Raw genomic sequence first — 24290 nt, 5'->3', positions numbered from 1 at the left:
AACACTAATTTGGATGTACTCCAAAGTCAATTTTCAAAAATGAGGGAAAATACAAATATAAAAATATTAAATAGGAGTATCATGTTATAAAAAAGAACCAGAAATAGAGTGACACAGCATCATTTGAAAAATCACAAAAAAAGATAATGGAAGAACACAATAAAATATTTCTCTGTCTTAAGAAATGACAGAAGGAAGTCAGAGAAAACTGGAAAAACAGAAATGATGCAGTGAAGCAGAACCAGGAAAAGTATGTATGGAATGACTACAACATTAAAAAGGAAAGTAACTATGAAAACTTGAGAACTCTGATCAATGAAATAGTCAAATATAATTCCAAAATATTCATGATAAAAGTAAATGATTACCCTCTCTTAATGTAGACATAATGAAATACAGACAATGAATAGAGCATAGATTTCCAGGTATGACCATTACTATGCAAATTTTTTTGTTTGATTTGCTGATTGTTCATTTTCAAAGAGTGCTGAAGACACTTGATTTTCTTGGTTTTCACATAGATTGGATTTAATTGAGACAGAGTTGCACAGTCATCAGCTTCACTGGCTCTTCCAGGGTTATTAAAGTCCAGTGGCTTTCCTATGCAATTGTTATATTGAAAGTTTTGGCAGGGGAGAATTCAGGACGGATTAGTGATAGTGAGGCTGCTCCCTCACAAAAATGGAATGGAAGACAAGAAAAAAATAAATGCCCTCAAAAATTTTTAATAGAAAATACAGGAAATTTTCAGGTTGTGTGACCAACAAAATGGAGGGCATTTGTTTCAGTGTTTATGATTTTCCAAAACTTTTTAAAGATCAGAATAATGTATGAGAAGCAAATTCATCAGATCTATGTCCACAAAATAAGACATCATACACCCAAATGAGTCAGTAGCTGATAAATGGAAAAGGATGCCATTTCTTACTCTCTAGCACACTCCTTCAGCACCTTCAAAAGTAACAGGGCTGTACAACTGTGCCCTAGGGTGATTCACTCAACAATTCCCTTAGAACTCCAGCAATCACAGCCTTCCCACTTTCCTGACACTCCACTCACCACAACATCCTATGGAAAAAGAAGCAAACCTTAATATCCATCCCATGTACAGAAGGTGGAGATATAGGACAGCAACCCCTACTAGAATCAGCATTATTATAAGTATTATGCTTCAAGAGTACTCCACCACAGAAGAGAACAGAAGGGACAGAATGAGGGCAGCAGTGTGGGAGGAGGATGGACCAGACTTAAAGAAAGAGGACTGACATCTAGTTGGGTAAATTTAGTTCCCTAACTAGGCACTATAGAAAAAAAATAGAAATGCTCTCCAAAAATAGCCCCAAAAGACACCTTTGACAATTCAGTATGCTCAATTATGCTTATTAAAAAAAAACTTAAACGTATAGACATAGGAACTTGTCAATATCACAGGAGGATATCTCTGAAACCAAAATCAGGTTACATGTACCATGTAGGTAGAGTCGAGGCTTTCTCAATAAATACATGAAAAAAGCAAGAATTCCCTTCTCTAAACTATTTTTAAAGATTTAGGTCTAGAAATCCTAATATTAGGATTCAAACTAGAGAAAAAGCACAAAGATATAAAAGTAGAGATACAATAAGTGGTCTTTATTCATTGATGACACAGTGGTTTAGAAAATGCCAAATAAATAACAAAGATAGATGTTAAATCAAACAATATCTTCAAACAAGTTTCATATCTACATAGTAAATATGCAAAAATATTTAAGTATTTTAAAATATTATTTAATAAAATATTATTTAAATTTAAATAAATTTCTATAAAATAAAATCTAAGGCACTATTAGAGGTTGGGAGCTCATTACAAAAAACTGAAAATTGGATACAATATTTAGAGTGCAACATACTAAAGTGTTGCAAGATAAATAAAATGTTTGCTTGATTCAATTACAAATTGCTTCTTAAAGAAACAAGACAATTCTAATACTAAGAGATCTATTCAGTACTCATGGTAATAGATTTGCTGTGAGTGGTGAGGGTCCAGCATGATGGAAGGAGAGCATTGTCCATAATAATAATACAATAATTAGGAAGGGGAAAAAGCTTTATGGAGGAAACAACCTCTTCCTATGGACATTTTGTTCATCAGTGCTTATTTAAAGGAACTCTTCTTGATGTGCGGCTCTCAATTAATCCCCAAAGTCAATTTTATTAAACTCTCCTCAGCTTTCCAATTCAAAATTATTTCATTGCACTCTCTCACACTCAGCCATTTTCCCTAATTCACAGAAGATGGCAGTTTTCGCTTTTCCAGGAGACCATCAGCTCTCCAACAAATAACCTGAATGGAAAGTGTATAAAACACCATAACATAGAAACATATTCCATGCCTCTAAAAAGTATTCTTTGCTATTTAAATTTCTGTGTGGATTCAAAATGGCTGATTATTGTTTCCCCCAAATGTCACCATTAAGAAAGTGTGTCTAAGTGAAAGGCAAGGGGAGAGATGCAATCTTTTTCCCACTTGGTTATTGAACCATTCCTTTCTTATAAAAATTTAGCATGATAGGCCATTTAAGATTATTTATAGTTTCTTCCTGAAAATATAGGAAAAGGAAGAGGAAGAACTATTCTGCTGTTCAGAAAAAGGGGGCCATTAGACTAATTTTAGGAATCAAACTGGAACTAAGAAGAATCAAGATATTTGGTGAAATACAATCCAAAATGGAAATACTCATTTAAATATTTTACTTAAAAGAAAATAAAAGGTCAAATTTCAAGGGAGGAAGAAGGAGATATTATGACATATTAAAAAAATACTCATGTAAGAAGATCAAGTTTACTCAAGATGAAGCATAGTAGCAACCATTTAAATCAAAAATAAAGGGGGGAGAAAGAATTTTTTTAATTAGACAGTACTCTAAAAAAGGAAAAGAAAAAGGAAAGAGATAAACTCAAATAATAGATTACATTTGAAAAGAGAGAAAATATATTATTGGTCATGAGAATCTTAAAATTTCTCAGACTTGTGAATCTTAAAAATTCTCAGACTCTACCTTAGAACATTTGGTTAGGACCATTCCCCATTTTAAAACAATGAAGGGACTTTGGTCAGGAAGGTAGGAACTCTAACATTACTCCACCCATAGTTGGGCATACTTTAGGGGAAGATAAAGTTGTAAACTCCTTACTGAACAATAAAAAGTACTCAACCCATACTTAAAGTGAAGCAAGAACCCTTAAGCTAGGTCTATTTTTAGATCTAATACAAAGGAGTGCTAAGTACCTATGAAGATCAAATTAATCAGACAACTTGCGAAGGACAAGATTAGTCTACTCAGGTGTGAATTACTCAAAAGTTTTAGTCTACTCAGGTGTGAATTAAGAATGGTCACTCCTTTGGAAAATGTCTACTGTGATTGGTAGACATAAAAACTCGGGGGAGGTGACATAGGAGAAAATTCTCTTTAAAAGGAGGTCAGAAGGCCTCTGAAAGTTAATTCAGCTTTGGTAGCTGAGTTGGAGCTCAGACTAGTTGGAGTAGCTGGGTCTCTCTGAACACTAGAATCTTGCTTGGGACAAATCTTGTGGTGAGTGGATTAAAGACTGACTGGTCTCTCTTTAAGGCTCAGGCCTAGGCCATGTTGGCCTAGGCCCTTCATACTATAGTTCTCTTATTCTCTCTCCTTTTCTTTAATTCCTTCATTTGTATTAATTAAAATCTCCATAAAACCCAGCTGACTTGGATATTTCATATTTGGGAATTTTTCCCATGGTGACCACTTTATTTTTAATATAAAATCAAGACAAAGAATACAGGCTTGTGTGAAAATGATGAAGATCTTGTTTGCAAAATATGTATAGTGGAAAATTTTTACAAGGGAAGTCAACCAATGACGTAGCAGAAAGTTCCAAAATTGAAATTCTGAAGATGCATATAAGTTACAATGGGAAGAAAAATTGATATTAGCTGAAGAAACTAAGGAGAATTCAAAAAGGACTTACCAATTTATTAAATATATATATACATATAAAACATATATATATATTAAAAAGATGATACAATTAAGAAGGGGTGTATGGGGTGCTCAGGGAGGGGTAATATCTCTGGTATGGAGGGCTTGTCGTGCCCTTCTAGGGCAGCTCTCCAGCCACTGACCCTCACCTGACACCCAGCTCTCACTTGTGGCTCCTAGTAGCTGCTAGCATGTGGCAGCAGCCACACCCTAGGCAACAGCTTCGACAGGCGGGCTAAACCTTGTGAGGGTAGCCATCAGGTCGTCGTCGACCCCTGGTGAACCAGGGCTTTGCTCACCCAGCATGTGAAGACTGCTTCGGCGGAACAGGCGGAAGAAACCAACAAGAAGGTTCAACGGCTGAGATGGCGATGCAGCAAGGCACTGTGGAGTGCTTAGGGCGTGATGGAGCACAAAAGACAACACACCATCCAATGCAGCTGAGGAAGTCTCCAGCTGTAACGACTTTTCGTGCCAATGGACCCAGGCTTCCAACGCCGAGAGAGTGGGACTGTCTCTGTGCATCAACTTTTCCACTTAAATCTTCATGCACAAGTGTCTTTGTGCACAAAAATGCACAAAGACAATCGTCATCCTCGGTTCGAGAGACAACCAACAATAATTAAGAAACACAAATAACAAATTAGAAATAGAGAAGCATCTCATAGTGACAAAAAAGTGCCAGGAATTCTAAAAATCAAAATGAATCTGCCCAAAGAACAGGGGGCAAATGCCTTTTTTGATCGTTATATTGGAAAATGAGAAGTATTAAAGGTCTTAGTCCACTGTACGAGGTAGATGGCATAATGATAAATGACAAAAGAGAAATAACATAGGTAAGCGGCAGAAGAATAAGAAGAAATGCAGTAATGTTGCTTCCTCCTAAGAGCACCCTCCCCCCAAAAATACTCCAATCAGATCTAGAAAATTCACCAAACCCTGATGTAGAATTCTGAAGTCACTGAGTCACTTTTTCCATCCAGACCAGCATAGAAGTCTGTGGACATTAGATCTGAACTGGGACAAGAAGAGATTCATTGAGGCAACATATGAAAAGAGGTACTAACTAGAGATTTTTAACCCACTGTCATCGAGCTTAGTGGATAGAACACAGGACCTGAAATCAGGAAGAGCTGACTTCAAAGCTGGTTTCAGACTCTTACAAGTTCTGTGTCCTTAGGAAAGTGATTCATATGTTTGCCATAATCCAGTGTAGAAGGAAAGGACAAACTATTTCAGTATCTTTGCACTTTATTGTGAAATATCCCATGTGCCATCATGGTGCTGAGTAGGAGGTTCCTCCTTTGATGCCCTTTTGTCTCCCCTTTCTTCTGTTCCTTCCCCACCTCCATGACCACAGTCAATTTGAATTTCAGCTTCAAAGGACAATTATTCCTTGATTAATGGAAAGGGAGAAAGAAAAGTTTCTAGCAGTTACTCATAACAATAATTAAGACACAAAGATCAGAAAGAAGAAAAAAGGGTAAGTGTTGCCAAGATTAGAAGGAAAGTATAAACTTGGGGAAAATTTGTATAAAGAGACTCTCAGGTAGAGGTCTTATATCTAAAACAGAAAGAGAACTTTGTCAAACTTAGAATTAGAAGTAGCCCTGAATTAATAAATAGTGAATGATATGAACAGATAATTTTAGATGAGGAAATCAAAGTCATATATAGGAATACAAAAAAACTACTCTAGATCACTCTTGATTATAGAAATGGAAAACAAAATAATTCTGAGGTATCGAGTCACAGCCATTAGACTGCCTAAAAGGAAAAAAGGGAAAAATAAAAAAAATATTAGAAGAGAAAAGGATAAATGGGGACACTGTTGGGAGAGCTGTAAAATGTTCCAACCATTTAAAAGATCAGTTTAGAATTTCACTCTAAGAGTTAAAAAGACTATGATTACCCTTATAGAAGAAATAGAATTGCTGGATCTATTTCCCAAAGAAGTTAGGGAAAAAGGAAAAGATTGTATATATATACATACAAACTAAAATATTTTTACCAGTTATCTATGTGGCAGAAAAGAATTGGAAATTGAGGGGATGCCAATCAACTGGGGAATGGTTAAATAAATTGTGGAATATGATGGTAATGTAATATGACCATAAGAAACAGAGAAGGCAAATTAAAAAAAAAAGATTGGAAGCAACTACATGGGAGAATGAACAGTAAAATGAATAGAACCAAGAGAAATACACACAGAAATATATGTAATACTTGAAGAATAACTAATGAATGTCACCTATAGAAAATGAAATGAAAATGGAAACATGAAAGACATTTTTGTATACATATCTGTTAGACAGATTTCTGTGATGCACAGCAGGAAGAGAGAGACTAGGATGCTTGTAAATAAATTTCATTAAAAAAATAAATAAAGAAGCCAGGGAAGATTTACCACTGAAGAATGTTTTCCAAACTCTTCATACAATGGATATCAGTCTTCGTTCCCCTTGGGTAATTTTTGGCAATTTATTCTGGGCCTGTCATAAAAACCTGGGAACTCTGATTAGGAAAGAACTCTACTCATACAAATTGGCACCTAATCTGCCTTCCACAGTCTTAGAGAACTGCCCAGGGAATTGGGAAATCAGGTGGTTCAGTGTTCTGGGTCACCCAATGAGCTGGTGCTGGACTTCATCACAAGTCTTACTCTGTTCTACAAGTACTAGAGCTCCTTGCCTCTGGCCTTTCAATAATAATGTTAATGGCTGCCATTTGTAGAGTAACTTAGGTTTGTCAAGAAGGGAATTATAGGATAATAGGAGGTGAGATCAAAGGGATCTTAGAGCTCATTGTGTCTTGAATACTACTTTTACAAAGGAGACCAAGTCACAGAAGGGCAATGTTCCTTTTTTCCAGAATTACACAGCCAGGAACAATATGAGGGAGGATTAGAAACCAGATCTTGCAGATTTCACCAGCAGGACTCCTCCATTGTGGCCCTGGTCATGCCACATTTTCCTAAGAGTTTAGGAAGGAGGAAAGTCTCTGACTCTCACTGAGTTCTGAGATGAAGGAGGGAAAAACTTTGTACAAGGAAGATGACAAAAAATCTATAATAGCTGGCATTACAGGACATTAAGGGTTACAAAACACCTTATAGGGAGGCTAGGACCATCATTTCACTTTTACCATTTAGTACATTGCTTCTGCCAATGCAATAGTGCTTAAAAATCTTTAATTGATTCGATTCTCATTTTAGTCTAAGAGTTTTATTTCACAACATGGCATTTAAAGTAAAGGTGTTCATAAAACTGGGGAAATATTATGGGTCCTTTGTTTTAGGGACAGAATGGAGTTATACTATTGGGAAGAAGGGAAATTCAGGGCTGGTTAGTGAACTGACTAAAGAAAACAAAGACAAGTTTTTTCTGTAGTAGACTGTGTTAGAAACTGTCATGCCAATCACCAGTTGGCACCCTGAATTAAGCAATAACTTCTGGGAAAAAATCTCTATTTACCTCCTGGAAGAATTAGTGAAAAGATCATCTGTCAAACGTCCAAACAAGGGAAGAGCACCCAGAGAATATCCCCAGCCTGTAGGGCATTCTGCTTGGAGGACTGTGCGACAGGAGGCTGAGATCATCTACACCTGGGCCACCCAGGCTCTGCCACTTTCTGACCTTGGGTGGGGGGCTCACAGACTCTACTCTGAGGCCACCCAGCCAAGCCCGCAGTCCCTGGAGAGACCTCTGCTTCTGAGCAGGATTTCACATCCCAGGAACTTCCTTGACTCCAGAGAGGTCAATGGAACTTCCACAAACTTCATCCCAATTAGCAGCACTGAGGCCACAGGAGGGAGAAAGGAGGGGGTGAGAAAAACAAGTTTTTCACTCAGACACAGACAGGGACACAGGTGCAGGGCCCCAAGCAGCCATGATCCCTGGAGTCCCTCCAGACTGAGCTCCCTCTGTCTGGGTGGGGGCAGTCAACAAGGGATCCTATCCATACATACTGACAAAGGTATTTAAAGGAGTCCAATAGCCAGAGCAAATCCATACAAATACACCCTGGCCAAGGCAGCAACGCCTCTGTCTCAGACTGCTCAGAATCCTAGTGCTTCCATCTGCAAGACTGTGAAGGGCAGAGCAAAGCTGGAAAGAGACAATTCAGCACCAAGAGGGTTTCCCCATCCCAAGACACCTGAAGCTGCTCTTGCCCTGCTTCCTGCACAGCCAATCACAGACTTGGCTGAGAACCAGAGGCCAATCTCCCTGATGTTCTCCATGCTTTTCTGGTTGCTGCAACTTCAGCTTCCACTATTGCTAGGTAGGGAGAAAGGGACTCCCTGCCGCCTAGAAAGGACTTTCAGCCCCACATACTACAGAGATGGGGATCTTGTTGTTGGAGGATTTTTTCCTCTAATTAAAAATAAAATGACCAAATTTGGCTATTGGAAAATGTTTTGGATACACCCTAAGTACAATACGAAAGACTATCAGTAAGTACTTCTATTTGTAAATTATTTTTTTCAATGATCAAGTGTTTATTTTATTTCAACATCCTTCCCAATTTCCCACAGGAAAACAAAAGAAAATAAAAGTCCTTTTAACAATTATGCATAATCAAGTGAAACAAACAACCTCAATGAATAGATCACAAAATGAATGTTTTACTTTCCCCATCAGTCCATCACAGTTTTATAATATAGTGGGTACATGCTTTATAATCAATTCCCTAGGAAGAGAGTGGTGGGCAGTTAAGTATAAAAGTGGACAGAGCTTTGAGTGAGGAAGACTCATTTTCTGAATTCAAGTGTAGCCTCAGCCTCAGTCACTTACTAGCTGTGTAACCCTGGGCAAGTCACTGTATAATTCCTAATTAGTAAAACAGCATGGAGGAGAAAATGGCAAATGACTCTATTATATTTGCCAAGTGACCCTGAAATGGGGTCAAAAAGAATTGGACACAACTAAAACAACAAGAGAGTAAAACATCATTATTATTACTTTCATTACTAAGAGTTCTTAAGTCTTTCTAAGTTGTTTGTTTTTTACAATATTTCTGTTAAAGAATAACTTTTGGGGGGCAGCTGGGTAGTTCAGTGGATTGAGAACCAGGCCTAGAGATGGGAGGTCCTAGGTTCAAATCTGGCCTCAGCCACTTCCTAGCTGTGTGACCCTGGGCAAGTCACTTGACCCCCATTGCCTAGCCCTTACCACTCTTCTGCCTTGGAATTGCAGCCAATACATAGTATTGGCTCCAAGGCAGAAGGTAAGGGTTTAAAAAAAAAAGAATAACTTTTTCCTAATTCTATCTTCACACTATATCACTTCATGAAAATGTTTTAACATTTCTCTGATAACATCTTTTATTTTCAACAGCACAATCATATTCCTTTCCAGGTATATAATGTACTTTATTTAGCCATTCCCTAATCAATGATCAGTCCCTTAATGTCTAAGTCTCTGCCACTACAATGAGTGTTTCTCAATATATTTCTTTACATTAAAGTCCTCCCCTTTATTTTAACTCTTTGAGTTGTTGCTTAGTCAAAAGATATCTACAATTCAGTAAATTTTTGAATAAATAGATTTTGTTTATTCTGTTATGAGTAAAATGTGTGCGACTTAGTAGACAGGTCTATGTCTAATATGTACCAGGCTGATGTACAGTGTATCAACAAATGTTTATTTCATTTTTTGTTTTTTAATATTTTACTAAGTTGATCCACTTTTGGAAAATTCATGTTATTGAGAGCATTTTGTTGGGTCTTCAGTGACTCCTTCCCATTCCTGGAGAAAACTTGGTAGCTGACAGAGAAGTGCTAGGCTGTTCTAAGTGCTGTGATAAAACTGGATGAAGAGTCACTGTTAGTGCTCTGAACATCTGATATCACACAGGGATGAGGTGCTAAAATCCCTGGAGTCTCCATCACTGCTACTAAGAGTAAAATATTCAGAGTATAATAATGTGGTTTGCAAGAGGTAACTAAGAAACTAGTTGTGACCACAGAGTGAGTGAGTTCTCCTATTGACCTAAAATTGCACTATCCTATGGCTGAGAACATTCTCCTTCTGAAACTTCTAATTCCTTTTCAGGGGGAGGGAAGGACCAGAACTATTCCTTGTCCCTGACAACCTCTTTTCCACTTCAGGTGGCTGCAGACACACTACTATCAAGTTCTGGCTTTAATGTTTGCTGTAGAGGAGATCAACAGGAACCCCAATCTATTACCCAATAGGACCCTGGGATTCCACATCTACAATGCCTATCACAATGATGACAAGATCTTAGAAAGTTCCCTGATGTGGCTGTCAGGCCAGGCACAGACCATTCCCAATTACAACTGTGAGAGGCAGCCCAAGTCTGGGGTGGTCATTGGAGGAGCCAATTCTGCATTGACTGTCTCCATGGGAAGCCTCCTTGAGCTCTATAAGTTCCCACAGGTAGGGAATCATGGGCTTAATTCAGCCTATACTGATTGTGGGGCAGAGGGAAGCTCTGGATGGTTTGCTATTAGACCTTAAAAAGCTTTGGGGTGGTCTGGTACCTAATTCACCTTTCAGATCACTCGCAGAGGAGAAAAGGAGAGCATCAATTAGGAGATCAGCGACCTTCCTTTCACCAATCTTGTAGAAAGCAGCACACTTTGACCTACAGAACTTTGAAATAATGCTGCTGAATCTGGCAAATATATACTAAGCAGCTAATATTTTAAGGTCCTGAGCACAGTAGTAGGGATAGAACGAAAGGAAGTCTGAAAGCATTTACATATATTGCAGCTAGGTCAGGTTTACTAAAGAAGGTGACAACCTGAATGATCAGAAGCATTAAAAAGCAAGCACATATGAAGAGTGAGTCCATTGTAGGCAAAAGGGAATGAAAACAAGTGGGTTAATATGGGGAGAGGGAACCTTTGCCACAATACACTGCACCATAAAAAGGTTCTTGTTTGTTCCTATTCAGGTCACCTATGGTCTCTTTGATCCAGTCTTGAGTGACCCAGCCCAGTTTCCTTCTGTCTATCAGATGGCAACCAGTGACACCTCTCTTTCTCTTGGCATGGTCAGATTGATGGTGCATTTTGAATGGACCTGGGTGGGACTAGTCACCTCAGATGACGCAATAGGTGAGAAATTCCTCAGAGACATGAAAGAAGAAATGGTCAGGAATTACATCTGTGTGGCCATTACACAGAAGATCAGCATTGGCCAGTCAATGGATATTGACACACATCGACTGTTTTTGTGGAAGATAATAGAATCTAGAGCTAATGTGGTTGTCATTTATGGAGATATAGATTCACTACTGAGTGTGAGGTTTCCTGAGAAGCTTTATTTCTTTCCAAAAATATTATGGATCACCACCAGGGACTCAGATATTTTCAACAAACCTGGTGCTGTCTATTTTGACAATTTCCATGGGGCTCTGATGTTCTCCACTCAGACAAGTCAGATGCCTGGTTTTCAACACTTTCTGAAAACCATTAACCCTCTCAACTATCCAGATGATATTTTCCTTGAGCAATTCTGGGTCACAGCTTTTGGATGCACATCTAACCACAGAAAGGGGGATGGAGGTGTCTGTAAACAAAATGCTTCCTTCAACACATTAAGTTTGAGCTACTTAGATGAAATTATGTCATACCAAAGTTATACTGTCTACAATGCTGTATATGCTGTGGCCTGGGCCCTTCATGAAATGTTCTTGGTGAGATCAGAAATAGAACCCAAAAGACATGGTGACAACCAGATCATTCATCCCTGGAAGGTAAGGCCCCCCCTTTATGCATTGATGTCCAAATCTCTGAATGAAGAAACTACCACCTACAGATAAGGAAGAAAGAGTTGGTAATCCCGTTCTGCTCATTTTTCAGTGGGAAGACTGCATAGCAGAGCAGTAAATTCAGGGCCTTATATGTCATTTCGGTCCATTTCAGCATTATGGTCATTTGAGATATGCAAGAGTGAAATTCCAGTTCAAATGGTTCCTATCAGTCTTTGTTGGGGAGAGTATCTTGGGAAAGGGAAGACCATCCACACTAGTGGCTCCATACTTCTAGCAGAATATGGGGACATCAGAAACAGGCATCTATCCTTTCCCTGGAAGCCTTAGTTACTGCAGAGTAGTATTGTTCAGTGTTCAGAGACCGTGTTCTGAATTCAGAAGACTGGTGTCATATCCTAACTCTGAAATGTAGCACACAGGGCCATTTGAACAAGTTCCTTGAGCTTCCTAGGCTTCATCTGTAAGGGAAGTATGGTGGACTAGAAGGCACTGAGAGCCTTTCCACCTCTAGATCTCAATGTTAACAATGGATGTTAAATCTCAAAAAAGGGCTTTAGATATAAATGTAGATATATTTGAAAAATAAGTTCTTTATCAAAGAATTTCCTGTAAAAATTTTTCCCCAACTTTCTGCTTTCCCTTTAATCTTTATTGCACTAGCTTAATTAGTATGAGAAAATTTAATTTAATATGATAAAATTTATCTATTTTATATAATAAAATGCTATAAAATTGAGTTATGAAAACAAAGATTAAAACTTACATTATTATTATTATTAGCTCACTCTCCAGAATTAAAAAAAGAGAAAACTTATATGTAGATAGGTGTATGTATATGCATCTATCAATATCTGTGTCTGTGTATTTATATATGCCTACGTATTTCATATATTTTGTATATATGATACATATATTTATATAAATATGAAGTTTTCATATAAAAATACAAAATAAACATAAAATATATAACATAATGGCATTAATAGAAAGAAATTCTGGGAGATTAAAGAACAATAAAGATTATTCCAATAAATTTCATAATGAGTATGTGCTTATGCCATTCCCCTGACACAATGATGTTACATTTTAGTACAAGGACCCTCATTAACTCCTTAAATCTTCTATGAGAAAATAAAACCTCCACAGCTCGAAAATGAAATTCCTTCATTGTCTGATTCCTGTTTTCCAAGTGGATTTGATATTAAACCTCCTAAAATATTCTATGTTCCAACAAAACCAGTCTAATGGCAGTACTCTGAATAAGATTACAGTATCCAACACCATGAATTTGCACAAACTCTGTTACCTACCTCAACTGTGACTCATTGAACTCGGCATTCCTTACAGCCTGAGATTATAGTTGACAAATTACAGGAACTTTTTCTTAATTCTTTTAATAAATGAGATTTTATTTGTAAGAAAACAAAAATTTTAGGGACATGCATGGCACATAGCGGTTGCTAGAAAGATGTTTTTTTTTTCCCCTTCCCTCCATATTTGATAGATTTTCTTCCATTCTTACAAACATATTGTATTTATTTTTGTTTTTATTCTGCTATACTTTGCAATGGAATGAAGATTAGTGCCTTAAAGACAGATCATTTTCATTTTCATCTCATATCAATTGTCCCAACTCAATTCCGTGGATAGAATGGGAACTTTAAAAATTACTTTAAATGCTCATTAGTTTAGATTGTAAATAATTTGATTAATCTCCTGAGAGATTTATGCAGAGCCCCACTTCTTATGAACCGGCATGGCAAGCTTTTTCTCTGCTTCCTTTCTCAACTCCATTCAAATTAAACTGAGGAAATGTTACTGGCTTTTTTATAGTTTCCAAAATTCCTACTTCCACCCTGAATTTTAAGCACATGTTCTAATAGAGTGAGAACTTGTTTGATTGAGGTTCTCTTATCCAATTTATTATAAATCTATCACGGGTTTGTGATAGTTGGAAAATCTTAGGATTGTGCTTCTCTTTCTTTTATCCAAGTCATCAATGAAAGTGTTAGACAACATAGAACAAAGCAACACATTCCTGAGAGATTCTACTGGAGAACTTCCAATTAATTTCTTTCACGGTTAGCGTCACTCCTTTCTGAAGAATATCTAAATGCAGAATGGTACTCTTGCTTTAAAAGAGGAAATCTCTAGCAAATTATGTAATTTTCAACTATTTGACATTTCCCCATGACAAAGATGTAGAGAAATTGGTAAAGTTTGTTGCTCATTCTCCCTTTGGCCAAGGGTCCATCATCCAGTAGAAGACCATAGTGTAGTGCAGGTCATGGGGAAAGGTGAAGCCTGATTGGAATATTGGTTCAATAAACTATGTAAATATAACAACACAGAACATCAAAAATTTGACAAATGTTTTCATCCCTTAGTCAAATATCACAATACATGATTGGAGGAAGCAGCTAGCAAATGAAGGATTCATCCCAAATTTAGTTGAGCTGGAGAAAAGTTAAATGTACCAGTTCAGATGGCCCTTTTTGTGGAGAACCCAAGAGTCAGTGAGATTGCCCCACAAGAGACCTGGATTAAAGTTGGAGAATCTGTCTTGTCCACAGCAGCCAGGGAGAAGGACCTTTCTAATAGAATTAAGTATGCTTAATAATAATGTACTGCAAAGTTCAATGAAATTTCCAGGCCATTATAGGGATCTGTGAAACATCAGAACTAAATTTTTAGAACTCTGTGATAAAATTTTGAATAATCCAATGCTTAGCTCAAGATCCCATTAATGGGAAAAATGTTTTTCCCTTTTATTAAATCAATTTCACACTATTAGAATATAACAATGCCTTCTACTAAATGGATCATTTTGCTTCCTCAAGCAATGGCATTATTGAAAGAAAATTTAGAGCCCAAAAAGCAAATGTTGACAAATTTAGGATTTAGTAATATCAAATAGACCAAAGTACCTGATCAAGTAAATATGACAGCTTAGTCATTTGAAGGTTTTATAGTTATGAGACTGACCAGTTCGGGGAATGGAGTTTTGCCTAAACTCAGTCATCTGTAGGGCTGATGAAGCGACATCTTTTTTTTATAATATCAAATTTCTATCTCACTCAATCATGTTTTCTATTTATAAAAATTAACTATATCATATAAGTAGATAATTGCATAGGTTGCTTAGGGAGATACAAAGAAAATAACAATATCCTTTATCTGGAGTCCCTTCATTTTTTAATTAAAAGTAGTTTTTAGATAAAAATTATTGGTTCAATTAAAGTTCCTCTGAAATTCCTGTTAAGAAAATGTCAGACTTTTAAAAAATTATCTTTTAATTTTATCTTACTTTTAATTTTAATTGTTAAATATTTTTCCATTTTTACATGCTTCATTTTCTTTCCCTCTCTTCTTTCTTCCCCCCTCTCAGAGCCACAAGCACTTTCACTGGGTTGTACGAATGCTATCACTTGATACCTATTTCCATATTTTTCATTTTTGCTACAGAGAGATCTTTTTTTTTCATTTTTTAAAACCTTAACTTCCATCTTGGAGTCAATACTGTGTATTGGCTCCAAGGCAGAAGAGTGGTAAGGGCTAGGCAATAGGGTCAAATGACTTGTCCAGGGTCACACACATGGGAAGTGTCTGAAGCCAGATTTGAAGCTAGGACCTCCCGTCTCTAGGAGCCACCCAGCTGCCCCCTAAAGAGAGATCTTTTAAAGTCTAAACCCAAAATCATAAACCCATATAAACATGTGATAAGTGTTGTCATATGTTTTTCTTTTGCATTTCTGCTCCCATAGTTCTTTCTCTCAGGTTAAATAGCATTGTTTTACATAAGTCCTTCAGGAGTGTCCTGGCGTGTTGCAATTACTAGTAGCAAAGTCCATTTCATTTGATTGTTTCATGATGTTTGACTTTCTTTGTTCAGTGTTCTTCTGGTTCTGCTCATTTCACTCTGCATCAGTTCCTGGAGGTTGTTCCAGTTCCCATGGAATTCCTCCACTTTATTATTCCTTTGAGCACAATAGTATTCCATCACCAACATATACCACAATTTGTTCAGCCATTCCCCAATTGATGGGCATCCCCTAATTCTCCAATTTTGGGCCACCACAAAGAGCGCAGCTATGAATGTTCTTGTACAAGTCTTCTTCCTTATTATTGTTTGGGGGTACAAACCAAGAAGTGGTATAAGAAAGTGACAAACTTTAGGCAAAAGTTGGGCCCTGACTAATTTTACTTTGCTTTCTAAGCCACTCAATATGTGAAGCAATATTTAGGTTCTTGGATACACTGAGGTAACAAAAATGGCATGTGAAATTATATTTCCGAGGATAGAGGCAAAGTAAAGGAAGTTCGAGAAAGAGCTGATGTTTTCTCAACACTCCCCTTAGTCTAGGTTTTCTACTCCAAAATGTGTGTAGAGCTAATGATTCATATGGTTTTTCCCTTCTCTACCACAGCTCAGTCTTTACTTTCTTCTTGAGAGGGATTCTGGAATACATATCTTGCTCTAAACTCTTCACTTCAGACCCTCAATTTTTTTTTTTTTGGTTTTGAGACATATGCTTCCATTTATATGAATTCTTTTGATGATTTCCAAGTCTCTCCAATAATGCTTTTCACTGACACAAGAATGTGTATATTTTCTGTTCGTCCTCAACTCTGAATGAATCAATTGAGGAGTGTTTTTCTTAAAAATATGATCACTTTTAAGTGGGAAAAATAATAAATTGAAAATTAACTTTATATTCTACACACATATTTCAGCACACACACCAACACACACACCCATAAATACATACAAAACTATGCATACAAAGAATTTAATTACTGGTTATCCTAAGGAAATCTTCTGGAGTTTATTTGGAAAAGTCAATAGTCTCAAATCTCAGATAGTTCTTTAGTGACTTGGATGCATTTGCACTATTCTTTTTTTAAAAAGTTGTACTAGTATGTTCTATTAGTAAGAAAATAGGATAATTAAAAATGAAATGGAATTAATCGGGCATAGACAAAAAATTTCATATCAGAAACCAAGAAAAAGATAATATAAACCCTGAATACAGAAATAAAGGTTATTCCATAAATAAATTAGAGGAACAAGGAAATTTTCAACTGTCAAATGTATAGGTAGGCAAGAATTTATGTCAAAATCAGATGTAGAAAACATAAAAGAAAATGAAATGGATAATTTTTATTATATTAAACTCAAAAGATTTTTAATAATCCTTACCTCAATATTATGTATTAGTTCCAAGGAAGAAGATTGGTAATGGCTAGGCAATGGGGGTTAATTGACTTACCTAGGGTCACACAGCTAGGAACTGTCTGAGGCATATTTGAACCAGGACCTCCCATCTCTGGGCTTGACTCTCCATCCAGTGAGCCACCCAGCTGCTTCCTAAATTTAAAATATTTTGTACAAACAAAACCAATGCAACCAAGATAAGAAAGGAAACAACAAATTGGGATGGGGGAATTTTTATACCAAGTGTCTCTGCCACAGGTATCATTTCTCAAATACATAGAGATCAGAGTCAAATTTATAGGAATACAAAATATTCCCTGATTGACAAATATTCAAAGAACAAAATCAGGCATTTCTCACATGAAGAAATTAAAATGATATATATTAATATGGAAAAAAATGGTCCAAATCACTATTGATTAAAAAAAGTAAATGAAAACCACTTTATGACATCACCTCACACATATCAGAATTTCTAATAGGACCAAAAAATGATAAATGTTGGAAAGCATGGGGAGAAATTGGGACACTAAATCACTATTGGTAATACTGTGAACTGAGAACTATTCTGAAGAATGACATAGAACCATTCCTTTAAAATGCTCATAAACACTTGAATATTTTCTGACCCAGAAACTCCACACCTTTGTCTGTATTTCAAAGAGATTAGGGAGTAAGGAAAGTGATTTAACTGCACAAAAATATTTTTAGCAGCTCTTTTTTTGTGGTGGCAAAGAATTAGAACCTGAAAGGCTATCCATTAATTGGGGAATAACTGAGCAAATTGTGGTATACACCAGTAATGGAATATGATCATGCCAAAAGAAATGACAGACAGGATGAGTTCAGAAAAACCTGGAAAGATTCATATCAACTGATACTCAGGGAATTGAGAAGAACCAAGGGAATAAAGTATAAACTGACAAATATTATACCAACTGTGAAGGAATAAACTATTATGAGGAAAAATAGGTTCCAAGACAATCCCAAAGGATTCCTGATTTAAAAAAAAAAGTCCTCTACATCCAAAGAAGGAACTAGTGTAATCTGATTACAATTCAAAGTATGCCATCTTTCACCTTAGTTCTTTCATAAGTTTTTTATTTTATTATAAATATGGTATCTCTTCAGTCATGGCATGGGGAATAGGGAAATATGTATTGCATGAAAAAACTGATATTGCCTATATTATACTATATACCTCATGAGGGAGTGTGAGGGTGAGGAGGGATAGAAGAAGAGAAGTTTAATTGCAAAATATGAGAAAACAAATGTCAAAAATACCTTATATGTAAAATTAGAAAAAAAAGTAAAAAAGAAATGAAATATTTATTAGCTTATTGGTTAAAGTAAACTTTCCAGGTATTTCCCCACACACTCACTTATTCATCCATACTAGAGAAAGCATGATTTAACATAAGGATAGGTTTATATATAAAGCCCTGTCTTGCTACGTGTTCATTATATCAGTTCTCTCTCTGGAAGTGTACAGACAGAAGTTATTCTTCAAGTAATTTTTTGTATCTATCTATCTATCTATCTATCTATCTATCCATCCATCCATCTATCCATCCATCTATCCATCCATCTATCTATCCATCCATCCATCTATTCATCCATCCATCTATCCATATATCTATATCTATCTATCTATCTATCTATCTATCTATCTATCTATCTAATGTTTTCTTAACCCTGCATGTTTCACTTTCATGTAGGTCTTTCTGTGTCTTTTTTTAATTAACCTGCTTGGCATTTCTACAGGACATTAATATTTTGTCACAATCATATGTCCCAGCTTCTTCAGCCCTTTGAGGGCAGGCATCTTACATTTTCATTTTGTAACTCCAGGATGCAGCACAGTACCTGGCAAATAGTAAGATTTTAAGAAATGGTCATATATAGTTTGTATAATTACATTGGTAGCCACATCATTAACCAAAAGGGTGAACTCTACAGTACCTGATCTCCTATCATGGCAAACTATATTTCTGTGCCTCCTTTCCCAGTTTCATTGTCATCCAACTCAGGATCCTTTTCTGGCCTTTTTCTCCAGGGTAAAAAATTCATATTTCCACCTTGAGTCTTGGCCTAAATGTCGAGTCTGTTGAGACCTTTTGGGATCCTGACCCTTTGGTTCATTAGGAACCTATCTCAGTTTTGTGACTCTTCAAAAATCCCAGTATTGTACTATACATTCTTTTATCTGCTATCGATAAAAAATATTAGACATCAGCGAGTACAGCACATCTCCCTGGTTTTTCAACTATTGAATTCCAACTACTTTTTTTCTCTGTTAGCTCCACTCCTTTCTGAAGAACATCCGGTTTAACAACAGTGCTGGGAACCAGGTGGTCTTGGAGAAGAAGAGGAAATCTATGACGAACTATGATATTCTCAACTATGTGACCTTTCCTAACAACACTGATGTTCTGGTGAAAGTGGGAGAGTTTATTCCTCAGGCTCCTTCTGGCCAAGATTTCACCATCCAAGAGAAGGCAATAGTGTGGCACCGGTGGTGGACAGAGGTGAAAAAAATTGAAATGTTGGTTGGAATAAGGATGTATACGTGATAATGTAGCACATCAGGATAGTCACTGGCACTTCACAATTCAAATGCCACAATGCTAGCTTGGAGAATGCAATTTGGAAATAAAGGAGTTATGTCAAATCCAGTTGAGCTGGTGTAAAGTTAAGGGCATCCGTACACATGCCCCTTGAGGTGTAGGACACTAAAGTCAGTGACTTTTTCCCATTACACATCTTGAGAAAGCAGAAGATTCCTTCTGCTTTCATATGGAATGTCTCAGTTTAAAGAGAATTAGTCAAAAAAGAAAATCTTGACCAATATTGAATTTTGGCATCAGGGAATAAACCTGATCAATTCAGTATGAACAGTTTAATCACTTGAAGGTTTCATACTGATATGGCTAAATAATTCAAAGAATGGAAGTTTTGTTAAAAATCAAGGTGGATAGGGGGATTGATCATTTTATTATTATATATGATCCATTTCTCATTTAATCAGGTGCCATTCAAAAAGGATTTAAGGAATTAAATGATTTGAATATTGAGTTTTACATTTGGGAGAATATAAAGATGATAATATCCTTCACCTGGGATTCCTTCCTCTTGGACTTTAGAGATTGAATTTTGACAAAATGTTACAAGTTGAATTATAGTGGATCTGAAGTTCTGCTTAGGAAAATCTCCCACATTCATCCAAGACAGGGTTCCCTACCTAATTTTACTTTGCCTCTCAAACCTCATCAGCTTGAGACAAAATTCAGGTACCTGAAAAAATTAGGGTAATAGAACAGCCTATGAAATTAATATGCTCCCTAGATAGGCAAGGTAGGAGAAATTGGAGAAAGAGCTGGCATTTTCCTGAGATTCCCCTCAGTCTATGTCTTGAGTTCCAAAATTCCTGGAGAGTTGATAGTTCTCATAGATTCTCACTTCTCTGTCGCAGCTAAATCTTCAACTTAGCTCCTGAGTGTGGAAAGTTAATATTGAATTGGGATATTATTTTTGAGAACTGGTTCCCCCTTTGGCACCCAAGAACAGTTTGTTTAAAAAAAAACAACTACAAAACCATATCTCCTCCAGGCTGTAAAAATGGTTTATTCTACCCTTCTTTTGACTAGAGTTAAAAACAGACCAGATGGAAATTCTCAATCAACTCCATTCCTCAATTATCTGTAAACAAGGACTTTTTATGGTAATAAAGTCACCTTGGCAGTCACTACATTGGGAAGCATGTGGTATGCAGTCATTTGACAAGTCAGCTGTTGTTCTTGGGACACTCTCCTTCCTGTGATGAAGGGGTTCCAGGTTCTGATGCCACTTCCTCCTATGTAATGACATCAGAAGGGAAATATGTTGGCTTGCAGGTCAAGAAGTCAAGGGTTTGAGGGTTTTTCCCCTAACTGCTTGCTTTACCTCCTCTCTCTAGCCTAGCTCTCCTGACTAACTTCTAATTTGGCTCATACTTAAGCAACTCCCCTGTCTGTCTGTCTGTCTGTCTCTGTCTCTGTCTCTGTCTTTCTCTGTGTGTGTCTCTGTCTCTGTCTTCCTCTCTCTCTGTCTCTGTCTCTCTCTGTGTCTCTGTCTCTCCCTCTGTCTCTCTCTCTATCTCTCAGTCTCTCTCTGTCTCTCTCTGTCTCTGTCTGTCTCTCTGTCTCTGTCTCTGTCTCTCTGTCTCTGTCTCTGTTTCTCTCTCTCTTTGTCTCTCTCTCTGTCTCTGTCTCTCTCTCTGTCTCTGTCTCTTTCTCTGTCTCTCTCTCCCTGACCCAAGTTTTGAGACATCTGTTTAGACTGAGGGAAACCATTAACTAGTTAGAAATCATGGCCAGCAAATTAATAAATTAATACTTAGAAACTAAATGTAGAACCTCTAGAGAATTTTATTGGTTACAAGAGAGGTATATTTGTTATTACAAGGCACAAAAAATAACAATGGTGGACTTGGAAGAATACTCAGATTGTATGCTTGTACCTAAAAACACATTAAGCTGTAACATCCAACTACATTGACATTTCTGATCCTGCCTCCAAACTACAAGGTAAATTAAGCCTTTGTATGCTTTCCTGTTTAGGCAGTTCCCAAAAGATGCAGTCAAATTTGTGGCCCTGGATTCTACAGAAAAGCCAAGGATGGAAAGCCTAACTGCTGTTTTGACTGTGTTCCCTGCCCTGCGGGCCAGATTTCCAATCACACTGGTAAGTCTGTGTAGACACTCATCAGCCTCAGAAAACACAGATCCTGGACACAAACCGAATCTGGGTATGTCTCTCTCATCACAAGCATGCAATAGCAATTCCCCACCTGTGGACCATGATGTCCAGATAGCAAAGGATCCCTAGAGGAAATATCAGAAAAAAGATCAAACCAATTTTGAGCCCAGTGTTAATTGTTGTGGGGGACTTGAGATGAACTCCCCGGGTTCAGGAAGGGTACCTTTAGCAAGGATGCAAGACTCTAAAACTTAGCTTAAAAATAAGAAGATAAATTTATTGCTTGCAAGATAATGTTAAACCTGGCCAGGAAGAATGCCCCCCCTAAGCCTAAGAGGGGTCTCCTGAACAAGGATCTAAAGTTCCTAGGACATTGTTCTCATGACCTGAAATCGAAGGAATTCAGCAGGGACCTGCCAGAGACACAGCAGGAAGAACATTTTCATACTTGACCTGGAAAACACTACTGTTTCTCTTACATTGTTCTCTTGGTGACTTTGTGAAAACAGTATCTCATTAGAATGTGCCCTCTTCATTAAAGAGATACTGCTGGGTGCTTATAAGTTGAGGAGCTCTGAGACTCTTTACACTTAAAAAGTGGAAGAGCTCAGCAGCCATCAGGTCCCTTGAGATTGTTCCTAAAGACCCCCAAGGAAGGGATATCCACCATCTCTCAATGGAACCTCTCCTATTTTTTGAACACTCTCATTATTAAAAAAGCTTGCCCTCACATGGGACCTCAATTTGCCTCTTCTCAATTTCCCAACTATTTGGGGTTTCTCCCTCTACAATGAAACAGATCAAGTCTTGTCCCAACCCCACACAAAGTCCTTTGAATACAGAGAACCAACTCTCATATCCCTTCTGAATTTTCTCTCATTCGAGTTATGCAAACCGAGTTCCTTCCTCAATATTTGTCGTGTGCTCAGAGTTCATGGCCAGAAAAATTAGTAAAGCCTAAAAGGCATGAAGTCAACAATTAGGTGTATATACACATGTCATCAGTAATCTAAGCATCAACAGGAAAGGCATAGAAACCAAGATCTTTAGAAGTTGTAGATGCTGCATTTCCACATATATTTCCAGAAGAGATCTCCTAAGACTAACACACTCAGGGCAAAGTAATCATTTTCCTAGGAGAAGGGACTATAAAAAACAGAGAGCTCCAAGCTGAGGAGATGATCTCTTAGAGGAACTATAGGCCAGGTCCAAGACAGCAATAAACTGGCTGGGTTTCTTTACTTCGCAATATGCTGCTGTCACATTTTTTATTGTTGTTAATCATGAGGTCCCATATTTATAAAGTACTCTGAGAAAAAGATTTCTATTGGTCCTATTATTTATATAGCATTACAAGGTTTGCAGAACTCTTCACATTAGTTAATTCCTATTTTTTATGCTATATGCTATAATTTATATACTTTCACCAGATTCTGATCCCCATTGAATCAAAGAGAATGATTAATACAACAAATATTTCTTGGTCTTCCAATAGGGAAGTTATGCTGAGACTGGTATACTCAGACCTTGTTTATTCTCTTCAGACAGTGAGCAATGCATGAAATGTTCAGAAGACCAGTATCCAGATAGAGACAGGATATATTGTCTACGAAAACAGGTGATTTTTTTGGACTATGAAGAACCCATGGGGAAGACTTTGGCCTCCATAGCTGTTTGCTTCTCTCTCCTTACAGTTCTGGTTCTCTGGGTTTTTGTGAAGCACAAAGATACTCCCATAGTCAAAGCCAATAATCGAGATCTCAGCTACACTCTCCTCATCTCCCTTTCCCTCTGCTTCCTTTGCTCCCTGCTCTTCATTGGCCCTCCCACTCCAACAAATTGTCTCTTCAGACAAACAACATTTGGAGTCATGTTCACAGTGGCCATCTCCTCTATTTTGGCCAAAACAATTACTGTGGTTCTGGCCTTCAGAGCTACAAGACCAGGCAGCAGGAGCAGAAGATGGGTGGGATCCAAAGCACCCATCTCTCTTGTTGTCTTTTGTACCTTTATTCAAGTCATGCTCTGTGCAATCTGGCTCTTTCTCTCTCCCCCATTCCCTGATGCAGACACACACTCTGACCCTGAGCACATCATCCTTGAGTGCAATGAGGGCTCTCTCATTGCCTTCTACTCTGTCCTAGGCTACATGGCTTCCTTGGCCTTTGGGAGCTTCACTGTGGCTTTTCTAGCCAGAAATCTCCCTGATACTTTCAATGAAGCCAAGTTCATCACCTTCAGCATGCTTGTGTTCTGCAGTGTCTGGATCTCTTTCCTGCCCACATACCAGAGCACCAAGGGGAAGATGATGGTGGCTGTGGAGGTCTTCTCCATCTTAAGCTCCAGTGCTGGATTACTAGGTTGCATCTTTGCCCCCAAATGCTATGTCATTCTTGTGCAGCCAGAGAAGAACACCAAGAAATCTTTAAAAAATAATACCACTACCTGAATTCAGGGATATTCTTAAAATTTCTGTAAAGCTCCCAACAAAAACAAGATATCAAAATATTGACACAAATTAATCTTGCTTCAAAATGTCCCAGTAAAACCCATCTGGACTGCATGCTCTGCTAAAACAAGAGCTTCTTGACTGTCCC

The 24290-nt window shown here is 37.4% G+C and overlaps 1 protein-coding gene across 1 annotated transcript; it reads left to right on the top strand.

Annotated features, from left to right (window-relative positions):
- The first annotated feature begins 10111 nt into the window (after positions 1-10111).
- Positions 10112-24142, top strand: VN2R588 (vomeronasal 2 receptor 588). Its single transcript, NM_001099541.1, is given in 5 exon segments — positions 10112-10399; positions 10920-11723; positions 19257-19484; positions 21555-21682; positions 23242-24142. Coding segments are annotated over 5 exon segments (2316 nt in total). The 5' UTR covers positions 10112-10144.
- Positions 24143-24290: the final 148 nt, after the last annotated feature.

Source organism: Monodelphis domestica, chromosome 4, assembly GCF_027887165.1.
Source record: "Monodelphis domestica isolate mMonDom1 chromosome 4, mMonDom1.pri, whole genome shotgun sequence".
NCBI classification, from domain to species: domain Eukaryota; kingdom Metazoa; phylum Chordata; class Mammalia; order Didelphimorphia; family Didelphidae; genus Monodelphis; species Monodelphis domestica.
Note: the sequence above shows the minus strand (reverse complement) of the source record. Positions and strands in the feature narration are given on the sequence as shown.